The 25,591-nt window shown below is 44.2% G+C and overlaps 1 protein-coding gene and 1 long non-coding RNA gene across 8 annotated transcripts in view; one reads left to right on the top strand and one right to left on the bottom strand.

Annotated features, from left to right (window-relative positions):
* The window catches only part of LOC108533850 (uncharacterized), a 72,680-nt gene extending 70,741 nt beyond the window's left edge, over positions 1-1,939 (bottom strand). For both annotated transcript variants that reach the window (XR_001886832.1, XR_001886833.1), the window contains exon 1: positions 1,856-1,939. This is a non-coding gene — a long non-coding RNA (uncharacterized LOC108533850). The remainder of the gene's footprint in view (positions 1-1,855) is intronic.
* The window catches only part of NCOA6 (nuclear receptor coactivator 6), a 73,299-nt gene that overhangs the window by 43,661 nt on the left and 4,047 nt on the right, over positions 1-25,591 (top strand). For 3 of the 6 annotated variants that reach the window (XM_017878766.1, XM_017878762.1, XM_017878745.1), the window contains exons 9-12: positions 125-3,100; positions 6,650-6,718; positions 10,750-10,786; positions 16,369-16,517. In XM_017878766.1, coding sequence (XP_017734255.1) covers positions 125-3,100; positions 6,650-6,718; positions 10,750-10,786; positions 16,369-16,517 — 3,231 coding nt within the window. Of the gene's footprint in view, positions 1-124; positions 3,101-4,486; positions 5,263-6,649; positions 6,719-10,749; positions 10,787-16,368; positions 16,518-25,591 lie in introns of those variants that run through there. The other 3 variants (XM_017878753.1, XM_017878777.1, XM_017878769.1) reach the window with 3 other exon arrangements.

Raw genomic sequence — 25,591 nt, 5'->3', positions numbered from 1 at the left:
CATGCCTGAGCTGTTTGTGCATAGTCTGTGCCACCTAGATGAGTATTGCTTGGCTATACTCTAAAGGTAGCAACATTTTCTTGCTGAAAAATCTAACTTCCGTGATTTGGGGGGCTTGTTTTAGGTTATCCTTCTCAACCAGTTGAACAGAGGCCACTTCAGCAGATGCCTCCTCAACTCATGCAGCATGTGGCACCCCCACCACAGCCACCACAGCAGCAGCCACAGCCACAACTGCCTCAGCAGCAGCAGCCACCACCTCCCAGTCAGCCACAGTCTCAGCAACAGCAACAGCAGCAACAAATGATGATGATGCTCATGATGCAGCAGGATCCCAAATCAGTTAGGCTTCCAGTCTCTCAAAGTGTCCATCCTCCAAGGGGCCCCCTGAACCCCGACTCCCAGAGAATGCCCATGCAGCAGAGTGGCAGTGTGCCTGTCATGGTCAGTCTGCAAGGACCTGCCTCTGTGCCACCATCACCTGATAAACAAAGAATGCCAATGCCTGTGAATACTCCTTTGGGAAGCAATTCAAGGAAAATGGTCTATCAGGAGAGCCCGCAGAATCCTTCGAGCTCGCCACTGGCAGAGATAGCCTCGCTCCCTGAAGCAAGTGGCAGTGAAGCACCATCTGTCCCAGGAGGCCCAAGCAACATGCCTTCACATGTAGTACTTCCCCAGAATCAGTTAATGATGACAGGGCCAAAACCTGGACCATCGCCCCTTTCAGCAACTCAAGGTGCAACTCCCCAGCAACCCCCTGTAAATTCCCTGCCCAGCTCTCATGGCCACCACTTTCCAAATGTGGCTGCGCCAACCCAGACATCTAGGCCCAAAACACCAAACAGAGCCAGCCCCAGACCCTATTATCCTCAGACACCCAACAACCGCCCTCCCAGCACAGAACCTTCAGAAATCAGTCTGTCACCAGAAAGACTCAACGCTTCCATAGCAGGACTCTTCCCTCCACAGATTAATATTCCTTTACCTCCTAGGCCAAATTTAAACAGGGGCTTTGATCAACAAGGCCTAAATCCAACAACTTTGAAGGCCATCGGGCAAGCACCTTCAAATCTTACCATGAATCCTTCCAATTTTGCTACCCCACAAACTCACAAATTAGATTCTGTGGTAGTGAATTCTGGAAAGCAGTCTAATTCTGGAGCAACAAAACGGGCAAGTCCAAGCAACAGTCGCAGGTCTAGTCCTGGGGCCAGTAGGAAAACAACTCCAAGCCCGGGGAGGCAAAATTCAAAAGCCCCTAAACTTACTCTGGCCTCTCAGACAAATGCAGCTCTGTTGCAGAATGTGGAGTTGCCGAGAAATGTATTGGTCAGTCCCGCTCCTCTGGCCAATCCCCCTGTACCTGGGAGCTTTCCTAACAACAGTGGGCTGAATCCTCAGAATCCTACTGTGTCTGTGGCTGCAGTTGGGGGTGTTGTTGAGGATAACAAGGAGAGCTTGAATGTGCCTCAGGACAGTGATTGCCAGAATTCCCAGGGTAGGAAGGAACAGGTAAATATTGAACTAAAAGCAGTCCCTGCCCAGGAAGTTAAAATGGTTGTCCCTGAAGATCAATCCAAAAAGGATGGGCAGCCTTCGGATCCTAACAAACTTCCCAGTGTCGAAGAGAACAAAAATTTGGTGTCTCCTGCTATGAGGGAAGCACCAACATCGTTAAGTCAACTTCTTGACAACTCTGGAGCTCCCAATGTGACGATTAAACCCCCTGGGCTTACAGATCTGGAAGTAACACCTCCAGTAGTTTCTGGGGAGGACCTCAAAAAAGCATCTGTCATTCCCACACTGCAGGATCCGTCTTCTTCTAAAGAATCCTCTAATTCCCTAAACTTACCTCACAGTAATGAGCCGTGTTCAACCCTTGGGCATCCCGAATTGAGTGAGGTCAGTTCTAACGTTGCACCAAGCATCCCTCCAGTAATGTCAAGACCTGTTAGCTCTTCCTCCATTTCCACTCCTTTGCCCCCAAATCAAATAACTGTATTTGTCACTTCCAATCCCATCACAACTTCAGCTAACACATCAGCAGCTTTGCCAACTCACTTGCAGTCTGCATTGATGTCAACAGTTGTCACAATGCCCAATGTGGGTAGCAAGGTTATGGTTTCTGAGGGACAGTCAGCTGCTCAGTCTAATGCCCGGCCTCAGTTCATTACACCTGTCTTTATCAATTCATCCTCAATAATTCAGGTTATGAAAGGATCACAGCCAAGCACAATTCCTGCAGCCCCACTGACAACCAACTCTGGCCTGATGCCGCCCTCTGTTGCAGTTGTTGGCCCTTTACACATACCTCAGAACATAAAGTTTTCTTCTGCTTCTGTACCGCCTAATGCTCCCTCCAGTAGTCCTGCTCCAAACATCCAGACAGGTCGACCTCTGGTCCTTAGCTCACGAGCCACCCCTGTTCAGCTTCCTTCCCCTCCTTGTACGTCTTCTCCAGTTGTCCCTCCTCATCCCCCTGTTCAGCAAGTGAAAGAATTGAATCCAGATGAGGCTAGCCCTCAGGTGAACACCTCAGCAGATCAGAACACACTTCCCTCTTCACAGTCAACCACAATGGTTTCTCCCCTTTTGACCAATAGTCCAGGGTCCTCTGTCAACCGGCGAAGCCCAGTCTCGTCTAGTAAGGGCAAAGGAAAAGTGGACAAAATTGGCCAAATTTTGTTGACCAAGGCGTGTAAGAAAGTTACAGGCTCTCTTGAGAAAGGGGAAGAACAATATGGTGCAGATGGAGAGACTGAAGGCCAAGGGCTAGACACCACAGCTCCGGGGCTCGTGGGAACAGAGCAGTTACCCACAGAGCTGGACAGTAAAACCCCAACGCCCCCAGCACCCACTCTGCTAAAAATGACCTCTAGCCCCGTGGGCCCGGGCACTGCCTCAGCAGGACCCAGCTTACCTGGCGGTGCTCTCCCCACCAGTGTACGCTCAATAGTAACCACTCTGGTACCCTCCGAGCTCATCTCCGCCGTACCGACCACAAAAAGCAATCATGGTGGCATAGCATCTGAGCCACTTGCGGGTGGCCTAGTGGAGGAGAAGGTGGGATCCCATCCAGAACTTCTACCCAGCATAGGTATGTACTTGGGGCTTCATCATCTCTTTGTGTCAGTTTTTTGATGACCTAATCCCACAAGAGAAAGCATGACTCGTTTTTTACTTGAAGGAGAATGGGCTAAATGGAAGTAGTTTTATTTATTGAAAGTACGTTGGAAAATATGCTTTTAAATCCCATGTTAAGTTTGCATTCATTAAAGAGAGCTAAGGGCCGGGTGCGGTGGCTCACGCCTGTAATCCCAACACTTTGGGAGGCCGAGGCAGGCAGATCACTTGAGGTCAGGAGTTCGAGACCAGCCTGGCCAACATGGTGAAACTCCACCTCTACTAAAATTACAAAAATTAGCCAGGCATGATGGCACACTCCTGTACTCCCAGCTACTCAGGAGACTGAAGCAGGAGAATCGCTTGAACCTGAGAGCAGAGGTTGCAGTGAGCCGAGATCACGCCACTGTACTCCAGCCTGGGCAACAGAGCGAGACTGTCTCAAAAAAAACAAAGAGCTCCTGAAATAATGACACCTTTCATTTATATAAAAGTTTTTCAATGTACAAGGAAGCATTTTTACATATGTTGTCTTGCGTCATCTTTATACCAACCATATCAGATATTCTTAACCCCATTGTATGGGTGAGAAGATTGAAGCTCAAAGAAGTTCAGTGTTTGTTCAGAGTCTATACTGTGAACCTCCCATTTAACACTGTGCGTTACATGTGAACAGCAGCTTCTGCAGATTCTCTTTACCAGGGTGAAGATTTGCTCATGACTTTCAGAACAATGGGTCCTCATAGCCTCATTCTCATTGTACTCTATCTCAGGAACCATTATTTTTTTGTCTCGGCTACTCTAGAGGAGAGCTGAAAGAAAACTGGGTTTCATGATAGTGGACACGGCAGAAACAAAGTGGTCAAGAGCCTGTAGGCTTGGGTTGGTATTATAACACCAGCATTTACCAGCTCTGTGGGCTTGGGCAAGTTACTTGACCACTCCAGACTTTGGTTTCCTCCTTTGTAATATGGAACAATAATAGTTGTAAGAATTCAATAAGGTAGTACATATTCTTAGCACAGAACCTAGCATATAATTATTCAGTAAGTGGTAAAAATTGTTATTCCCAGTTTCTTTTTGATGTAATCTCTTTGTTGATTGGTGCATTCCATTTGTGTATATCTAGTTCAGGGTATTTCCTATGTACTGTTAAAATGGGCTAATGATGGAAGCATAGGTGTCCTTACAACCGCCCCTCCTTCCCTTCTTCCCTTACCCCACATGTTCCTCCTCCTGTGAGGCTTAAGTGAAGAAGCTCTATTTCCTCAGAGTGGAGTCAGTCACACACTGCTAGAGCTGAGAAAGACCTTTGCGATATCCTAGGCCAGCTAATTAAGTGCCTATCTTATTTATGCAGCTAAAATGCTTCGAGTGCCTACCACTGAGTGGTAAGCACCCAGGAGGAGAGGCAGAAAGAACACAAGCTTCAGGGTAAGATCAGAGTTCAAATTCTAGCCCACTGGTTACCAGTTACAGGTGATACGTTCCTTAACCTCTCCTAAGCCATGTACTTCACTTGTAAAATGGAGATTGTACATTCTACCTCCCAGAATTTAGGATTCTGAGAGAGGACTCAATGAGAAAATTTGTCAAGTGGCCAACACACTGCCTCACACCGAGCTCTGGAAAGGTTAATTCCCCTTCTCTCTGCCTCTTCACCTCAGTGTTAGAGATATGGGGGCAGGATAAAGGCCTTCAAGGAGTTTGCTGCTCTTACAGGAGACAGTCTTCACAAGACTGGGTGCTTATTCTATCTTGTTCTAGTTCTGTTGGTGTAGATGAACCCTAATAATTAAAAGGGAACCTGGTGTAAATTAAGTATATCCTTCACTATTAAATATTTCCATTTCTCCTTTCAGGAGACTTTTCCCTCTGGTATCAAGAGAAAATGATGAAGTAATTAGAAATTATTTTATCTGGATCATATATTATACTAGAGAAATAATGTGGGTCTTGAGGAGATGAACCACATTTGGAAAAAGTTCTCTATTTTAGTTAAGAACACTCACTTTGCTTATAAGTGATTATTTGTATTCTTTTTCAAGGGTCTTCTGTGCTTTTACTTTGAAAATGTGAGAAATTGGCCAGGCGCAGTGGCTCATGCCTATAATCTCAGCATGTTGAGAGGCCGAGGCAGGTGGATCACTTGAGCCCAGGAGTTTGAGACCATCCCGGACAACAAGGCAAAACCCTATCTCTACAAAAATATGTATATATAAATTAGCCGGGCATGGTGGCATGCACCTGTGGTCCCAGCTACTCAGAAGGCTGAGGCGGGAGCATTGCTTGAACCCATGAGGCGGAGGTTGTGGTGAGCCGAGATCCTGCCATTGCGCTACAGCCTGAGTGACAGAGCAAGTCTCTGTCTCAGAAGAAAAAGAAAAGGAAATTTGAGAAATGAACACTAAAGTTAAAAGTAGAAGTTAAGATATAGTTTTAAGGTTTATCAGATAAGCATCCAAAATAAATTCTTATACACAAATGCCTAATTTACTGCTTTAATAAGCAGGGAGGGAAATATACAAAATTCACAGTTGCCACAAGAGAGTAAAACGTATTGTTGCAGAGTTTATCTAGGATTTTAGACTGAGGTGTCAAGATGTGACTGTGGCATATCCACGCCATAATCTTTATCTTCCAGGATGGTTCCCTTCTAGAGTGCATTATGTATTTTATTCCATTCCTCAAGGGCCTAAGTTCTCTGTGTCCTTTGAAGCCTGATTCTCCCTTTAATGTGCCTTCAGATTTCTCAACCTAGAATTGCTAACCCTTGCTTTGGACTTTTGTAGTATTTTATACTTTGTGACTCCTTCGTATGACATCAGAGTGCACTCAAGTGCACCACATGTATGTATCTTATCTTTAATACTAGACTGAGTTCCTGATGTGCAAGAGGATGTAGTTTGGTCTCTCAGGGTACCTGGCACAGTGTCTTGCCCCTAGTAAGTTCTTTGCAACTATTTGTTAGATAAGTAAATAACATATGAAATTTATTTATTTATTATGTATGAGTTGAATGCCTGCTTTATGCCCATCACTTTTGCTGAGTGCTGTAGAAAAGTACAAAACTATGTGACCATTTCCACTCTCATGGAGTATAGTCTTTAGGGAGTAAGACTAGATTTTTTAAATGCTGAGGGGAATGGTATAATTGTACCTCTATGGTTTGGGTTGCCTACTAAGGTATGCTTTGGGACTTTTTCGAGTAGTGTTCAGAACCTGACACCAAGAAGCAGAAAATATGAGTGCTGTGTTCTTATAGCCATCTCCTTCCCTTATTATTATACATACCAAAAGGAAAAGCTTATACCCCTAAATGGTAGTCATTGGTACTGGGTGTTACGGTAATTAATTTTTTTAGTAAGTTTTAAAATGTACTTGTAATTTCGAGGCTAATTTTGAGTACTGCCCTCTAAGAGTATATTGTTTCAGCAGTTACTTAGCCATTGATTAGGTTAATGCTTCTTTTTGTTTAGAAAAGAAAGTAAAAGGTCTGTAATTTTTTTTTTCCTTGCCTTAGCCCCGTCGCAGAATTTAGTCTCAAAGGAAACTTCAACCACAGCACTGCAGACCTCTGTTGCCAGACCAGGTAAGGTGTACTTTGGAAAAACTTCTTTGAGTGGGATGGGTTACATGTGAAGGAACTACTGCTGTCCTCAACGTCATGTGTTCTTACGCCAGGAAGTAGCTGGAACTATTTTATCTGTTTGCTTCAGAGCAGACTTTGGTTGAGCAGCAGAGCTTGTGCAGTTCTACTTGAGATTATTTTCCCCCTGACCAGCTTGCTCTCTTATGCATTCATAGTGTCAGCTAGGGAGCTCAAGAAGGGCATCTCCATGCCCATTGTCTGCCACCCAGCCATGGGTTTCTGTTGCAGAGTTTTCCCTGTTCTATGACCCTGGCACCTATGGTTGGCAGCTGAATAACTGGCATATGGTGACTTACGGGGCTGGCAAGCATTAATGCACTTTGTAATTTTATTATCATGACAGTAGTGGAGTCTTGTTCATAGAGTCTCTGCCACAATGTGGTAGCCATTCCTCCAGGGAGGCAGAGTCATTTCAGTCATCTCTGGGTGGCATTAAGTTTCTCCCTGTGACCGATATATTGTAAATAGCACAAGGGATGATAGTTCTGGAAGTAGGAGCCCATGGTAATCTGACAAATAACTGCCGTGGGATCAGGGTCAGCTCAGAATACATGAGGATGATGGCAGTAACAGCCCTTGGTTTGCCTTTACACACTGGAGGCAGATAAATATCAGATGTGGTACAGTTTAGTCTCGCTTGATTCTTTGTCACTGTAGATCATTGAGGAGTTAAAAAAAAAAAAAAATCTGACTCGTTCCCACAGAGGTAAGAATCTTATTGAAACTACAATTCACATACTTGACAAAGTTAGTAAGAAAAAAAATAGTAGCCATGCTTAATTTTGTGAATCTGAGCCAATACAAGTAAGGTATAGTTTGTGATTATTTTAAAACCTACTTCAGAGTGCTACATCCTATGTGATGGACAGGACTTTCTGCTGCACACTCTGAATAAAATCAGGCCTCTGAAAATAGTGTGCGAGCAAAAAACATTTCAGTCACCCAGAGTCTTTTTTTTTTTTTTGAGACAGAGTCTCACTTTGTCACCTAGGCTGGAGTGCAGTGGTGCGATCTCTGCTCACTGCAAGCTCTGCCTCCTGGGTTCACACCATTCTCCTGCCTCAGCCTCCCGAGTAGCTGGGACTACAGGTGCCCACCACCACGCCTGGTTAATTTGGTGTATATTTAGTAGAGACAGGGTTTCATCATGTTAGCCAGGATGGTCTCGATCTCCTGACCTCGTGATCCACCCGCCTTAGCCTCCCAAAGTGCTGGGATTACAGGTGTGAGCTACAGCACCCGGCCCAGCCACCCAGATGCTTTCTTTGTTGCCAATTGCCCACATGATACCTGACATCATGTTGATATTTGAGAAGGGTAGGAATGGAGCACATTATTTAAAGGAGGGGTCATACAGCAAAACTCATTTTTGGTAAGGAAAGGAGTAACTATAGAGAGAAAGGGAATTCCATTTCCTGCCCCAACCCTACTCTAGAAAATAGGATTTACCGTATCATTTTTCCCCCTTCTCACAGTAATTGGCTGAAGAATCCTGTTCCATTTTGAAGTTTGGTATAAATGAATCTCCTTATCCTTAATATCCCTCAGAGCCACTGATTACCTTCATCAAACCTTCTTGATCTCTACTTACGAATCAGCAGTGATAGTGTTAAGATTCTCAAAAACATCAAACTTTCTTGTTTTAAAAGAGGAAACTAGGCCAGGCGTGGTGGCTCACACTTGTAATCCCAACACTTTGGGAGGCCGAGGCAGTCAGATCACCTGAGGTTGGGAGTTCGAGATCACCCTGACCAACACGGAGAAACCCCATCTCTACTAAAAATACAGAATTAGCTGGGTGTGGTGGCACATGCCTGTAATCCCAGCTACTCTGGAGGCTGAGGCAGAAGAATCGTTTGAACCTGGGACGCAGAGGTTGCGGTGAGCCAGAGATTGAACCACTGAACTCTAGCCTGGGCAGTAAGAGCAAAACTCTGTCTCAAAAAAAATTTTTGAGCAAACTAGGCTGGGTGTGATGACTCATGCCTGTAACCCCAGTGCTTTCGGAGGCTGAGACAGGGGGATTGATTGAGCCCCAGGGGTTCAAGATCACCCTGGGCAACATAGCAAAACGCCATCTCTACAAAAAATTTTTAAAAATTAGTTGGGCTTGGCGTACATGCTGCTTGGGAGGCCGAGGTAGGAGGATCATCTGACCCCAAGGAGTCCAGTTGAGGCTGCAGTGAGCTGTGATCCCACTGCACTCTAGCCTGGGAGACAGAGTGAGACCGTCCCCCAAAAAATAAAAATAGGCCAGGTGCGGTGGCTCATGCCTGTAATCTCAGCACTTCAGGAGGCCGAGGCGGGCGGATCACTTGAGGCCAGGAGTTCAAGACAAGCCTGGCCAACATGTCTAAACCCTGTTTCTACTAAAAATACAAAAATTAGCTGGGCATGGTAGTGTGTGCCTGTAGTCCCAGCTACTTGGGAGGCTGAGGCAGGAGAATCGCTTGAACCCTGGAGGTGGGGGTTGCAGTGAGCACCACTGTACCCCAGCCTGGGGGACAGAGTGAGACCCTGTCTCAAAAAAATAAAATAACAATGAGTATGAGCACCTCTTTTGACTTGAGTCGTTTTCACTTTTGAGCACACATTACCTGAGTTTATATCTTCCAGCCAGGCCTGGTATCTATTTCTTGTGGATGGGTTTTCAGGCTTTGTGGGTACAAATACAGGAGGCTAAACAGCAATGAGAAGCAAAGATTCCCTTCCTTTTTTTTTTGAGACGAAGTCTTGCTCTGTCACCAGACTGGAGTGCAGTGGCGCAATCTTGGCTCACTGCAATCTCCGCCTCCTGGGTTCAAGCAATTCCTTTGCCTCAGCCTCCCATCAAAGATTCCCTTCTACTAGCACCTTGCATTAAAGGCAGAGTAGTCCAACCTCCTTACATGGAAGGCTGCATCAACCTGATCTTCATAGCAATAATAATAGCTAATAACATTGAGTTATGACTAAGTGTCAGGTGCCATACTAAAATTTCTACATGCATTATTTTATCTTCTTAACTTTGAAGTGGGTAATGTGGTTATTCCCATTTTTTAGATAAGGCATTGAGCACAGAGATGTCAGGTAATTTACCCAAAGTTACATGGCTAATAAGCATTGAAGTCAAAATTTTGAGCCAGACACTCTAACTTCACTGCCCTTAAGGTTACCATGTAATTAGTAGAGTAGGTTAGACATATACACTGAGTAATGAGGTGCTGAATTCCCTCAATGGGGGAACAGATGTAGGGCTGTGGGAGGCCAGAGGCAAGATAGATCACTGCTATCTGGTACATCAGGGAAGGCTTTTGGAAAAGATGGAACTACCTAAAGGCACATAATAGAGAAAGCAAATGTTTTTCTGCTGATGCTGAGGAAGAAGTGCCTGGCAAACCCAGAGTGTGCTCATTGATACAAAATGCTGTTAGACGAATTACTGATATTTTCCTTGCTTGGAGGGCATTGCTGGGAGGTTGAGAAAGAAAGGAATAGAATGGGGTCTAAAGGCAATATCTGAAAGCAAAGCACTATGCCCTCTAAAACTCAGTGAGGAAGTCCTTTTGAGAAGAATGCATCCTTAATAGATATTCAAGACATATTTGAAGATTGCTTTTTTAAAAAATGCCAAGAAGGTGGAGATGTTTTAAAATGAAAACAGTCTCTTCCATATGAGAGGAAGAGACTTATTTTGCTAACCTGGTTGTAACTGGATGAGATACAAACGAGGAAGGGTGAACTTAGTTCTATTAATCCAAACAGGTTATTTCACAGTGTGGAGTAGAAATAAAAATAGACCAAGTGTCTTATGTCTCAAACAAACCAAGTTGTATCTGTGCCAGCTTTGTCTCCATACCATGTAGGGTGAGAATCCTTCTGGGCACAGGGACACTTTAGCCTAAATAGGGCATTGAGAATTCTTGTAGACTCCTAGCTTCTCTCCGTGGCAGCTCCCACATTTCATTTCTATCCTTTACATTTTTTTACAGAGCTGGAGGTAAATGCTGCCATAGTCTCTGGACAAAGGTAAGATGATCATTTCTGCAGACGTAGCATGAACACAGCATAAGCCTCTTTGAAAGGTATCAGCTTTCTCAGTCTTTAAACCTTTCTTCACCTTGTCCTTTTCCTTCACTCTCACGCCAGTCTGTTTTTACTGCTAACGCAGAGAGCTGTCTTGAGTCTTAATCCCTCAGAGGTAACATTTCTCTTAATAAAACTTGGAGGCTAAGTTTCTACCTTTTATGGTTGTTTTCAAAGCTGAATGAGGTAACACGTTCAACACTCAGCATAATGAGGAAATAGTAAATGTTCAATATATGGGAGCTGTTGTTACCATTGATATTAATAATAGTCCTTGCAACTGTCTTCTAAAGAACAGTTGTTTGACCCTCAAGGCGAAAGAAGGAGAAAGCCAGGCAGGATCTGACCTAAAACCTGTGCTTTTTTGTGTTACACTGTGCTGCTCCACATAACCCTACAAAATGAAGTACATCTATGGCTTCAACTTAATTAGCTCTATGGAGAGGAATATTACCATTTTCCAAAAGTCATGGCTTTTTTTGGAGGCAGTCTTGCTCTGTCACCCAGGCTGGTGTGCAGTGGCACGATCTTGGGGCACTGCAACCTCCACCTCTGGAGTTGATGCAATTCTCCTGCGTCAGCCTCCCAAGTAGCTGGGATTACAGGCATGCACCACCACGCCCAGCTAATTTTTGTATTTTTAGTAGAGATGGGGTTTCACCATGTTGGCCAGGCTGGTCTTGAACTCCTGACCTCAAGTGATCCACCCATCTCAGCCTCTGGGATTACAGGCGTGAGCCACCATGCCCAGCCTTGCCTCTTTTAGTGTAGGAATGCACTAGATGATATTTTAAAGAACTTCTCATAATTGTACAGCAACTTCATAAAACACTTTCACAATATTTTTTTCATTTAATCTTAATATCATCCCTGTGAGGAGGTTAATAGCCACCATTTATTTGAATGTTGTTCCATGCCATGCATCCTTAATAGTTTGAGCTACAAGCACCCTAGATGTATTATCTCATCTAGTTTTCACAGTATCTATTAGGAAAGTAAATTCTGTCTTATAGATGAGGAATCTAAAGCTCAGAAAGATTAACTAAATTCCCCAAGGTCACAGAGTTAGTAAATGGTGAAGGTTAGATTCAAACCCAAGCCTTCTGACTTCAGAGCCCTGACATTTAACCTATGTATTGCAGCAGACAAGATGGGATTTATAGATCAAGAGTCTAGAACAAGGCTGGGCACAGTGGCTCACGCCTGTAATCCCAGCACTTTGGGAGGCCGAGGCGGGCGGATCATTTGAGGTCAGGAGTTTGATACCAACCTGGCCAACGTGGTAAGACCCTGTCTCTACTAAAACTACAAAAATTAGCCAGGCATGGTGGCGCATGCCTATAATCCCAGCTGCTTGGGAGGCTGAGGCAGGAGAGTAACTTGAACCTGGGAGGCGGAGGTTGCAGTGAGCCGAGATCATGCCACTGCACTGCAGCCTGGGCGACAGAGTGAGATTCTGTCTAAAAAAAGAGAGAAAAGAAAAGAAAAAAGAGTCTAGAACGGTCGGGCTCGGTGGCTCACACCTGTACTCCCAACACTCTGGGAGGCCAAGGTAGGCAGATGGCTTGAGCCCAGGAGTTTGAGACCAGTCTGGGCAACATAGTGAAACCCTGTCTATACAAAAAATTAGCTGGGCATAATGGTACGCGCCTGTAGTCCCAGCTACTTGGGAGGCTGAGGTGGGAGGATCACCTGAGCCCAGGGAAGTTGAGGTTGCAGTGAGCCGTAGTCCTGCCCACTGCACTCCAACATGAGCAACAGAGTAAGACTCTATCTTAAAAAAAAAAAAAAAAAAAAAAGTCTAGAACATAGAGCATTAAATAGCATAGTCAATAAATGCATAGCTAAGACTTGACCCTTGTTCATCTCATTCCAAATTCATTGCTACTCCTACTATACCACTCTGCCTGTCTGGTTTTATTTGGATTGGGCTAATGTTTGAATTCATCTGCATTTCTCAAGCATGCACCAGCGATTTATCTAGAGAAATAAGCTTATCAGACCAAAAATACCTTTGGGGTATTTGTTTCCAGAGATACCTGAGCATTGACCATAAAAAACAGGATAGTCTTGCTGTGGCTTTTGTTTTGCCAGGAGAAAGAGGCACTTTCATTAGGAACCATCTAGCCAGGTACAGCGGCTCATGCTTGTAACCCCAGCATTTTGGGAGGCCAAGGAGGGAGGATTGGTTGAGCTCAGGAGTTGCCCAGCCTGGGCAACATAGGGAGACCCTGTCTCTACGAAAAATTAATAAAAAATTAATAAAAAATTAGCTGGTCTGGCCGGGCGCCGTGGCTCAAGCCTGTAATCCCAGCACTTTGGGAGGCCGAGGCGGGCGGATCACGAGGTCAGGAGATTGAGACCATCCTGGCTAACACGGTGAAACCCCGTCTCTACTAAAAATACAAGGAAATTAGCCGGGCGAGGTGGCGGGCGCCTGTAGTCCCAGCTACTCAGGCGGCTGAGGCAGGAGAATGGCGTGAACCTAGGGGACGGAGCTTGCAGTGAGCCAAGATCACGCCACTGCACTCCAGCCTGCTGAGGCATCAGTAGCAAGAATCAACAGAGCTAAGAAGACTCCGTCTCAAAAAAAAAAAAAAACAAAAAAAGCTTGGTCATGGTGGCACTTTGCCTGTGAGTCCCAGCTACTCAGGAGGCTAAGGGTGGGAGGATCACTTGAGCTAGAGAGGTCAAGGGGACTACAATGAGCCATGGATTGCACTACCCACACCCCAGCCCTGGGAGAACAGAGTGACATCCTGTCTCAAAAAAACAAAAAAATTCGGCTGGGCATGGTGGCTTATGCCTATAATCCCAGCACTTTGGGAGGCCGAGGCAGGCAGATCATTTGAGGTTAGGAGTTCGAGACCAACCTGGCCAACGTGGTGAAACCCCGTCTTTACTAAAAATACAAAAGTTAGCTGGGCGTGGTGGCGCATGCCTGTAATCCCAGCTACTCAGGAGACTGAGACAGGAGAATCGCTTGAACCCGGGAGATAGAGGTTGAGGTGAGCCGAGATCGCACCATTGCACTCCAGCCTGGGCAACAAGAGCGAAACTCTGTCTCAAAAAAAAAAAATTTTTTTTAAAGTGAATTTTCTTTGCTCAGAAGCTTTGACCATTTTCTGGACTACTAGCCAGAAAGTCGTCTTTACTACCTCTCAAAGGAGGTGTAAATCCCCCTTACTTGTAATTCCACCCCAGCTTCAGCCTCACCTCTCCTTGACTTACCTTGGCTTATGGTTGGGTGTGGGGCAGCTGTTATATGTAAAACTATGGGAGTGAACAGTGTGGCCCAGTTCCCAACCACGGTGCTACTAGCAAAGGGTCCTCTGGCAGGAGTGAACAGTGGAAGGGTAGGGATAGTTGACAATCAGGTTATGGTCTGTGTCCTTAAGAAGCTCACAGTCTAGTTGAAGGCACAAAACATTAAAATAGAACATGATGTACAATCTGATGGGTGCTCTAGAATGCCAGATAAAGACTGTGAACCCAAGAGACAAAAGAGACAGCTGTACTTGGGAAATGAGGTCATGGAAGACTTCCCAGAAGAGGCAGCCTTTTGACCAGTTTTGTTTTGCTTTGTTGCATTATTTGTATTTGGTACATGTCTTGCAAGCAAATTTAATTTTCTAAAGGAATTTTTTTCTAATAATTTTAACGTGCATTTTTGAACCATGAAAGTGTAAAAAGTTTATTAAAGAAAACCAGAAATTCAGATCAGAGAATTACGAAGAAGAAAATAACTCACCAGTAAACCAGTATTCCTACAACTCAACAATATTCACTGTACATATATTTTAGTTCATCTGCTTCTAGTCTTTTTCACACAGTATGCACCCAAATGTGTCAGATTTATGTGTATAGGGCTGGGCATCGTGGCTTACGCCTGTAATGAGTTTGCACTGGGCTATGATCGTGCCACTGCACTCCAGCCTGAGAGACAGAGCAAGACTCCATCTTAAAAACAAACAACAACAACAAAAGATTTATGTGTATATAGCTCATATTTATTCATATGTAGTTACATATATACTCAACATATATAACAATGAAAATGGAATTACACTGTTCATTATGTTGGTAAGTTTTTCCCACTTGGTAATGTGTCATGAATCGTTTTTGTCATTAAATAATCTACAACATGATTTTTCATGACTCCATATGGATGTGCCATGATTTAGCCAACTAATCTACTATCGTTAGGCATTTAGGTCTTCTGTTTTCACTAGTACAAATAAAATGTTTTAACTTCCTTATGTGTGGAGCTCTGTAAAAAGATTTGTTTCCTTAGGCACCTAGAAATGGGACTGCTGAGTCAAGGGTTACACCAGAGTTTCTCAGACTCAACAGTATTGAGCTTTGGGGCCAGATAACTGTTGTGTGGGGCTTATGTTTAGTGGCATCCCTGGCCTGTACCCAAAAGATTCCAGTAGCACCCTTCTCCTCAAGTTGTGACAATCAAAAATGTCTCCAAACGTTGCTAAATGTCCCCTAAGAAGCAAAATTGCCTCCTTTTGAGAACCACTGGGTTACACAATTTACACTCCAATTAGGAGTGTATGTAAATGTTTTTGTTCCTGTATCCTCAATAACAGTGAATATTACCAATTTTAAATTTTCATATACTAAAAAAAGGGGTTTGGGGTAGGGACAATCAATGTACCTAGCAGTATATTGTGAATTATCCCCATCCTGTGGCTTCTAATACGCTGTTATCTAACTCTACCAGGATCATTAGTAAATGCCAATATATGTTAATAATTTCCTAGGTTTATATACTATTTTGGGTTAATAGCAATTTTCTGGCATATTAAAGACCTTTTTCATGATTCTAAAAAATTACAAAATCCAAAATGTTCTAATCTTTGAAGGGGACTATTCCTACCTTAGGAAAATGGATGAGGGGCCTGGTGCAATAGCTCACACCTGTAATCCACACTTTGGGAGGCCGAGGTGGGTGGATCACTTGAGGTCGGGGTTTAAGACCATCCTGGCCAGTATGGTGAAATCCCATCTCTACTAAAAAGACAAAAATTAGCAGGGCATGGTGGCACATGGCTGTAGTTCCAGCTACTCGGGAGGTTGAGGCAGATAAATTGCCTGAACCCAGGAGGTGGGAGTCGCAGTGAGCTGAGACAACACCACTGCTCTCCAGCCTGGGCGACAGAGTAACACTCTGTCTGAAAAAAAAGAAGAAAGAAAAGAAAAAAAGATAAGAAAATGGGTGAGGAATTAGGGAAGTTTTGTTCCAATTTTTTTGATGTCTTTTACCAGTTTTTCTACAATTTCACCAACATTATGCTTTACTATTTTATTTTTACTAATGTAGTAAGCTAGACTCGCTTTTAAACCCCCAGTAATATAGAAGGCAATAGTGCTTATTGCCCCAGGTTGAACTGCTTTCTCTCCAGAATAACTATATAGTTCTTAGTCTCCTACTTGATGAATGAAACTATCTGAAGAGCCTGTTTTTTGTGTGGCCTGATTCCCTCACCTGCTTGGAAATGTTTTGCTTCTGTCAGCAGTGAGCCCAAAGAGATAGTTGAAAAGTCCAAAATCCCGAGCAGAAGAAACTCCCGAACTGAAGAGCCAACTGTGGCTTCTGAAAGTGTGGAAAATGGACATCGTAAACGATCTTCTCGACCTGCGTCAGCCTCCAGCTCTACTAAAGGTTAGCAGTGGGATGTGGGTGCTATTTGTGGGTCAAATAGAGGAATAGAGTCCTTATCACAGCAGCAGAAGACTTTGTTCTTCATCTTTGCTTCTGTTCCTGAAGTGTGTCAAGTGTCTTTGTCTTCTACTACTTGTTTGGTCCTTTATTTGTTCATTTAACTATGTGTTTTCTGTGTGTGTACACAAGAGCAACAAGCACTGCTGGAAAAAAGAACATAACAGGGCAGATTTATTCCACTGGTTTTTGTTGTTGTTGTTGTTGTTTGTTTGTTTGAGACAGGGTCTCACTTTATTGCCTGGGCTGGAGTGCAGTGGCACAGTCACAGCTCACTGCAGCCTTGAATTCCTAGGCTCAAGTAATCCTCCTGCCTCAGCCTTCCAAAGCTGGAATTGTAGGCATGAGCCACCACACCTGGCCTTGAGTCCATGTTTTTTTTTTTTTTTTTTTTTTTTTTTGAGATGGAGTCTCATTCTGTTGCCCAGGCTGGAGTGCAGTGTCATGATCTCGGCTCACTGTAACCTCCACCTCCCAGGTTCAGGTGATTCTCCTGCCTCAGGAGATGACAGGTGCGTGCACCACGCCTGGCTAATGTTTCTGTTTTTAGTAGAGACAGGGATTCATCATGTTGGCCAGGCTGGTCTCGAACTCCTAACCTCAAGTGATCTGCCTGCCTCAGCTTCTAAAGTGCTGGGATTACAGGCTGAGCCATCACGCCCAGCTTATTCCACTTTAAATTCATGATCACCCACTTCAGATAGGTCCTGAATATGGTCCAGCTATCTTTCCATGTTTCTGTGGTCAGCTCTCTTTCCCACTCTCTACACTTTTTAAATCTCTGGTCCACACTTTCTCCCCCTCTCTCGGTAGAGACCCTGACCTCTTCACAGAGAAAATAGAATTCCGTCAGCTTCCCACCACCAAGAAATAAATCTCCCAGTATCCTCCTTTGTGCTTACTATAATAGAGCAGGTGTCCTTCCTCAAGTCTAAGGCCAGTTTCTCCATCAATACCTTTGATCCCATCTTCTCTGACCTTCTTAAGAACCTTACCCTGTGAGTGTTCTCTGTTAACTACTATCTCCTTTTTTGAATTAACTTTTCCCTTGGGTTCTGTGACCAAGAACTCTCTGTTGTTTTCTACTACCACCTCTCCAGCTGCTCCTCCTCGATCTCCCTTCCCAGCCATTAGATGGTGACCTTCCTCAAACTTTGATCCTGAGTCACCTTTTCTCTTCAAATTTGTATTTTCTCCGTAATAGATCTCAGTCATGCCCCTCTTCTTTAGTTACAACCTTTCACAGATGACTTGTAAATTTGTATTTCTGTTTCTAGTACAGACCCCTAGAGATCTTAGACAACTGCATGCACATCCTTATTGGAACCTCAGACTCAACATGTCTAAAACCAAACTTGTGATTTTCACCTCCAACAGTAAGGTCCTTTGCCATTGTTCCTCATCTCAATAAATGGCACCACCATCTATCCATTAGACAAGTTCTCCTTGATACCTCTTTCCCTCACCCTTATATCAAATTCATCACAAAATGTTGCCCATTTTATCTCAGGTGGCCCTTTTCCATCTTCACTAGTACCTACTAGCTTAAAACCCTTCAGTGATTTACCATTGTAATTAGGATTAAAGTCCAGAAGCTTCAACCTAGCCCACAAGCTTCTGTGTGGTCTCGGCCCTGTCATCTCCCAGCCTCATCCCACTTTCCTTGGCAAGTTGGACATGCCATCCTCATTCCTCTCATCACAAGCCTGTGCATATGTTGCAAGTACTACAGGGAGTGCTCTTCTCTCTGCCCACCTCTCTTCTCCTTAATATCCCACCCTTCCTACTTACCTTAGCTCAGTTGTCACTGCTGTGGGGGATCACAGCACCAGGTTCTTCTTCATAATACCACAGCTATAACTTTATGCCAGTTTGTGACATAGGTAATTAGTATGTATACTTGGTTAGGGCAGGAGATTATGTCTGATTTTGCTAACTACTGTATCCCTGGTGCCTAGTATGGTGCCAAATACAGAGATGTACCAATCAGTAATTATCAGATGAATAACCGTCTATCAAATATGTATTAAATATTTACTACATGTCAGGCCCTGAGGTTATTTAGTGAAAAGACAGAGTCTCAGCCAGGTGCAGTGGCTCACGCCTGTAATCCCAGCACTTTGGGAGGCCGAGTTGGGTAAATCACCTGAGGTCAGGAGTTTGAGACCAGCCTGACCAACATGGTGAAACCCTGTCTCTACTCAAAATACAAAAATTAGCTGGGCGTGGTGGTGGGTGCCTGTAATCCCAGCTACTGGGGACACTGAGGCAGGAGAATTGCTTGAACCTGGGCGGTGGAGGTTGCAGTGAGCCAAGATCGCGTCATTGCACTCTAGCCTGGGCGACAGAGCGAGACTCCATCTCAAAAAAAAACAAAAAACAAAAAAAAAGAGAGTCTCTTTCCTCACCACATTGAAAGACGAATTCTAATACTCTGTGTAAAAGTGTTAAATGCTATGATAGCAAAATTACATGGCACTGTAAGAGCATATAGCTGGGATACCTTGCTCTTCTGCCAGGTCAGAGAAGGCTTTCTGGAAAAAAATGACATGACATTTAAGCTGAGGCAGTGACCAGATTATTCTCTTAGGAAATGTGCTGAGCTTGAATAGTTCAGTTTGGGTAAGGTAAGAGCTGGGATCCTGGCTCTTACCTTACCCAATACCAGCAGGACTGATACCAGCAGGACTGCTGAGAAACGGTCAAGTATCATTGGGATGCCAGCCTAAAGACCAGGTAGATTCTGGTGCACCCACACTAGACACTAGACACGGATCTGAGGACTCAGCTACTCTTGGCAGGTTATGTCTCTAGGCAAGAATGTCACAATGCTTCACAAGAGCCTCTGGGAATAGGCCAGAGGTCATATACAGGTAAAATTGAGGTGTACAAAGTACCATCACCATACTCAGCCTGCTGGAGAGTTAAGGGGCAAAGGTGAGATGGGCCTTCTTTCTTTTCTAGCAATACTGTCAGGGTCCTGTTAGGTATCCTAACTTTAGGTGGAGATATGAAGCCAGTAACTTCCTTCCTCCTCCCTGGGAATCATCTCTAGGCAGAAACTAGTTTGGAAGGAAGCACACTTTTCAGCATATTGAAGTACTAAACTTAAAGCCTAAAAGGGAACATGCCTAGAGTTCTGTGGGAAAATCTGCTTCCCCTCAGTTCTGCATGCCTTTCATTTTCCCAAAAGAACAAGATCTTCTAGGCTATAGAATATGGTATGTAATTACCTTTAAAGCAGGGAAAAGGTATTGGCCTTTAGAGATGTCACACACCAGATTTTTGGAACCTTGACCTCAGCCCAGAGCCTCAAGGTACTAAAGTGTTATTTACAGGGCACCAGAAAGAATCTAAGAAGCAACAGGGACAGTTAAGAAGAGATGCTTAAAGTAGAACCGCTCTGTAGAGAACTACCAGCCAAGAAGAGATGGAAAGCTAGAACCTGTTTTTAGGGCATGTTGGGGGTGGGGAATAAGCCTGTACACTTAAACTGAACCTTGTCCCACGGTGGCGGTGGTGATGTTGGAATGCCTGGCACATCCTTGCTTTGAGGCTTAGCAATTGGCTTAGAAGAGGCCATAATGACTCTCAGGCTTTGTGTTCTTGCATGGAGGGGTGCTAAGTGTCTCCCTAAAGAATGGCATAGCTCTGGCCAGCCCCTGGAATCACAGTCATGTATAGATACCCACATCAGTCACAAGACCTCAGGCCATCATTCTCTAGCTGTCCCTGGTTAAGTTACTGTATATGGGGAGAAAAACAGACTCAGTTTCTCCTGCTGTACTCTCACAACACACTTCTGACACCAGATGTAAGGTGTTTTTTTTCCCCACACATCAAGCAAGCAATCAGTCCTGCCTCAGACACCAGCTGGGTGTTCTTCAATTCAATTCTGACACTATCTGCCTGGAGATAGTATCAGATCCACAGGTTTGAGGGCTCAGTCCCACAAGACTGCTGCCCACTTCCAATGCCAGGTGCAAGCTCCAGGTTGTTTTACCTGTGCTTCTGACTAGCTGGCTAAAAATTGGAGTTTCCATGAAACCCTCCTAACCAGGTTCAGTTAATTTGCTAGAATGGCTGATAGCACTCAGGGAAACATGTTTACCAGTTTATTAACAAGCTTTTTCTTTTTTTCTTGTTTTGTTTTGTTTTGTGACAGAGTCTCACTCTGTCGCCCAGGCTGAAGTACAGTGGCACGATCTCAGCTCACTGCAACCTCCACCTCCCAGGTTCAAACGATTCTTATGCCTCAACCTCCCGGGTTGCTGGCATTACAGAGGCTTGCACCACCATGCCTGGCTAATTTGTGTGTGCGTGTGTGTGTGTGTGTTTTTTTTTTTTTTAGTAGAGATGGGGTTTCGCCATGTTGACCAGGCTGGTCTCGAAATCCTGACCTCAAGTGATCCACTTGCCTTGGCCTCCCAAAGTGCTGGGATTACTGGTGTGAGCCACTGTGCCTGGCCCTTTTTTTTTTTTTTTTTTTTCCCCCCATTTGAGGCAGGTTCTCACTCTGTCACCCAGGCTAGAGTACAGTGGCATGATCATGGCTCACTGCAACCTTGAACTCCTGAGCTTAAATGATCCTTCTGCCTCAGCTTCCCAAGTAGCTGAAACTATAGGTGTGCATCACCACGCTGGGCTAATTTTTTAATTTTTTTGTAGAGACGGGGTCTTCCTGTGTGCCCAGGTTGATCTTGAGCTCCTGACCTCAAGTGATCCTCCCACATTGGCCTCCCATATGAAAGATTTTTTTTTTTTTAATTTTACTTTTATTTTATTTTTATTTATTTTTTTATTTTTAGATGGAGTCTCACTCTGTCGCCCAGGCTGGAGTGCAGTGGCATGATCTTGGCTCATTGCAACCTCCGTCTCCCGGGTTCAAGCAATTCTTGTGCCTCAGCCTCCCAAGTAGCTGGGATTACAGGTGTGTACCACCACACCCAGCTAATTTTTATATCTTTAGTAGAAATAGGGTTTCATCATGTTGGCCAGGCTGGTCTCGAACTCCTAACCTCAAATGATCCACCTGCCTCGGCCTCCCAAAGTGCTGGGATTACAGGCGTGAGCCACCATGCCCAGCCAGTTTTTTTTTTTTTTTTTTTCGAGACAGGGTCTCACTGTGTCACCCAGGCTGGAGTGCAGTGGCACTATCATCACTCACTGCAGCCTCAGACTCTTGGGCTCAAGCAATCCTCCTGCCTTAGCCTCCTGAGTAATTGAGACTACAGGCACACACCACCATGGCTAGCTGAAGTTTTAATTTTTTGTAGAAACAGGACTCACCCTGTTGCCCAGGCTGGTCTAGAACTCCTGGGCTCAAGTGATCCTCCCACCTTCACCTCCCAAAGTGCTGGGATTACAGGCATGAGCCACCATGCCCTGCTGATACTTTAAAGCAGTGGTCCCCAATCCCCGGGCCGTGAACTGGTTAGTAGTGGTCTGTGACCTGTTAGGAAGTAGGCCGCACAGCAGGAGGTGAGTGGTGGGCAAGCGAGCATTACTGCCTGAGCTCCATCTCCTGTCAAATCAGAGGTAACATTAGATTCTCATAGGAGTATGAACCCTACTGTAAACTGCATGCGAGAGAGAGAGTTTGTGTGGTCCTTATGAGAATCTAACTAATGCCTGAGAATCTGAGGTAGAACAGTTTCATCCTGAAACCATATCCCCCCAACCCCTAGTCCGTGGAAAAATTGTCTTCCACGAAACCAATCCCTGGTGCCAAAAAGGTTGGGGACCACTGTTTTAAAGGATACAAATGAACAGCCAGATGAAGGGATACATAGGGCAAGGTCTGTATGGGTCCCAAGTGTAGAAGCTTCCATCCCTGTGGAGTTGGTGCACCACTCTCTTAGCAGGTGGATATGTTCTTGTTCACCTTCTGGGAAGCCCCTGAATTCAGTCCTTTTGTGGGGTTTTGTTTTGTTTTGTTTTGTTTTTTGTTTGTTTGTTTTTGTATGGAGGAAGAAGGGGAAGGGGAGGCAGGTCCCTCTTGGATTTTTAGTGGGGCTTCATTACATAGGCATGATTGATAGAAGAGTTGGCCATTTGTGATCAACTCAACCTCAGAGCTGTTTCAAGAAGCATGGGCAAAAAGCCAAATATTTTAACAAATGATTGCTCAGTCACTTAGGAAATTACAAGAGTTACAGGAGCTATGAGCCAGGAACGTGGGACAAAAACCAAAAATTATAAATCGTAGTATCACAGTTACCTTTTAAATCAGAAATTAGTACTGTAGCCCTTTTGGTTTTTCACTGTTAAAGCTCTTGGACCCAAAGTAAAGAAGAATTACGCATATTTTTGGCCTGTATATTGTATCCAAAAATGTGAACCAAGTTACAAAATCATTTACTGTGATTGTATTTAAACCCATACCCAGAATGTGATCACAAAATATCAAGCTGGTTTCTAAAATGGATGCACGTCAAATGTGGGAACATATGCAGTGCTGGGTACCTGAAATATGAATGAAGTATCTTCCTGCAGAATCAGCACTTTTAAAGTTTTGAGGGGAAAGGGGCTTCTTCTTTTGCATTTAATAAGAGTTTGGTCATACATATCATATACAAGCAAAATCAGAAACATACTGTGTTTTTCGTGAAAATCTCTGAAGCTGAGAAACAATATGAGCAGTTTGTAATTAAAAGTGTTGCTGTTTTTGTATTGTTGGAGAACCAGTGACATTAATCATGCTTCTGCTGTGAGAGCTGAGTTTGCTTACATCATGCTGGCCAAGGCCTGCCAGACGGCCAGATCAGAGCAGGTGGGATGGATGATTTCTGGGCAAGTCCAGGAAGGCCCTCATGGTTTTTGGTCATTCTTTGATCCATTGTTTTGGTTGGTTGGGTCACTTAATAATTACACAAAAATTAGCTACCACAAATCACTTTTTAAAATTGCACCTGATCAGATGTGTTGTTTACAAACATGCAAATGAGTGGTTCTCCTTCCTGACATGGTGAATTTGCCACAAAACACAAATAATTTTTCTAGTTTTCTTTTTTTTTCTTTTTGAGACGGAGTCTTGCTTTGTTGCCCAGGCTGGAGTGCAGTGGCGCTCTCAGCTCACTGCAAGCTCTGCCTCCCAGGTTCACACTATTCTCCTGCCTCAGCTTCCTAAGTAGCTGGGACCACAGGCGCCCGCCACCACGCCTGGCTAATTTTTTGTATTTTAGTAGAGACGGGGTTTCACTGTGTTAACCAGGATGGTCTCGATCTCCTGACCTCGTGATCCGCGTGCCTCGGCCTCCCAAAGCTCTGGAATTACAGGCGTGAGCCACTGTGCCTGGCTGATTTTTCTAGTTTTCTTTATCATTATTTATTCCTCCATTTAGAATAGTTTTTGTTATATTTTCACCTGGGAAAAAGGTAATTATTTTTTTAAAAGGTAGTTAAAAACATGAAGTTCAAAGCATAAGTTTGGAACCAGGAAAATATGTTAATTTAAGGAAACTTCAGAGCAATCTGTAATTATCAGCAGCCCTGGGTGTCCCTCTGACAGCAAAGTAGGTGATAGCCCCACCCTAGCCACAGCCAGTGAAGCAACTGTCTAAAAAAACACAGGGTAGGCCGGGCGCGGTGGCTCAAGCCTGTAATCCCAGCACTTTGGGAGGCCGAGACGGGCGGATCACGAGGTCAGGAGATCGAGACCATCCTGGCGAACACAGTGAAAAATACTGTCTTTACTAAAAAAATACAAAAATACTGTTTATTATTTTACTAATTTTACTATATTTTACTATTTATTATTATTTTACTAAAAAAATACTGTCTCTACTAAAAAAATACAAAAAACTAGCCGGGCGAGGTGGCGGGCGCCTGTAATCCCAGCTACTCGGGAGGCTGAGGCAGGAGAATGGCGGGAACCCGGGAGGCGGAGCTTGCGTGAGCTGAGATCCGGCCACTGCACTCCAGCCTGGGCAACAGGGCGAGACTCTGTCTCAAAAAAAAAAAAAAAAAAAAAAAAACACACACACACAGGGTATACAGATATACTGAATTAAAGCAGAAGTATTATTGTAGATATGCAAGTGAACATATATTGATAATGTCGTGGGAGAAAACCCTGAAGAGTAACCACCTGAAAGTGTACTCTAGTAGCTTCATTTAGAAACCAACCATGCAAATTGTGAAGGAAAATTTCCAGAATTTTTTTGTTTGTTTTGAAACAGAGTCTTGTTCTGTCACCCAGGCTGGAGTGCAGTGTGTTGATCTTGGCTCATTGCAACCTCTGCCTCCTGGGTTCAAGTGATTCTCCTGGCTCAGCCTCCTGAGTAGCTGGGACTACAGGCATGCACCACCACGCCCGGCTAATTTTTGTATTTTTAGAAGAGATGGGGTTTCGCCATGTTGGCCAGGCTGGTCTTGAACTCCTGACCTCAAGTGTTCTGCCCACCTCTGCTAATCAAAATGCTGGGATTATAGGTGTGAGCCACCGCACCTTGCCAATTCCCAGAATTTTTTACAATTACGTAGACGTCTTGGGTAGAAGTAGTACAGACAGTGAAAGGCACAATGATGTGAGCAAGGTCAAAGTCCATTTCTAAAGCTCCGTGGATGGTGGAGGTCACATACTAGAGGATTAAGTGGAGCTTTGTACTGTAGATTTGGTCAAATTTGCTTAAGGTCAAAATGAGGCAACCAGGCTGAAAAATCCCTTTATTAGGTTACAAATTTAAATGTTCCCCCAATGACATACTTGGACAGTCACCTCAAAGACTGTTATTGACCCAGTTCTTTACCACCCATGTTCTATCCATGTTCTAAGACATGGATATAAATGATCTGACTGCACTGCTAGAGTTTGAACTGTTTGTCTATCTGTGAAGAGACACTAATTTTGTAAAATCTCTGATGATTAAAAAACTGAAGGTAGGTTCACAGGCCAGGCAGCCTTTAGGAACAGTGTGCCAGTCACAGTCTGAGGTACACCCTGACTGGATCATTAGCCTCTACATCACTTACCTAGAATTTCGTGGTTTTTTTTGTTTTGTTTTGTTTTTTTTTTT

The sequence above is a fragment of the Rhinopithecus bieti genome, unplaced genomic scaffold (genome assembly GCF_001698545.2).
Source record: "Rhinopithecus bieti isolate Rb0 unplaced genomic scaffold, ASM169854v2 scaffold_65, whole genome shotgun sequence".
Lineage (NCBI taxonomy): Eukaryota > Metazoa > Chordata > Mammalia > Primates > Cercopithecidae > Rhinopithecus > Rhinopithecus bieti.
Note: the sequence above shows the minus strand (reverse complement) of the source record. Positions and strands in the feature narration are given on the sequence as shown.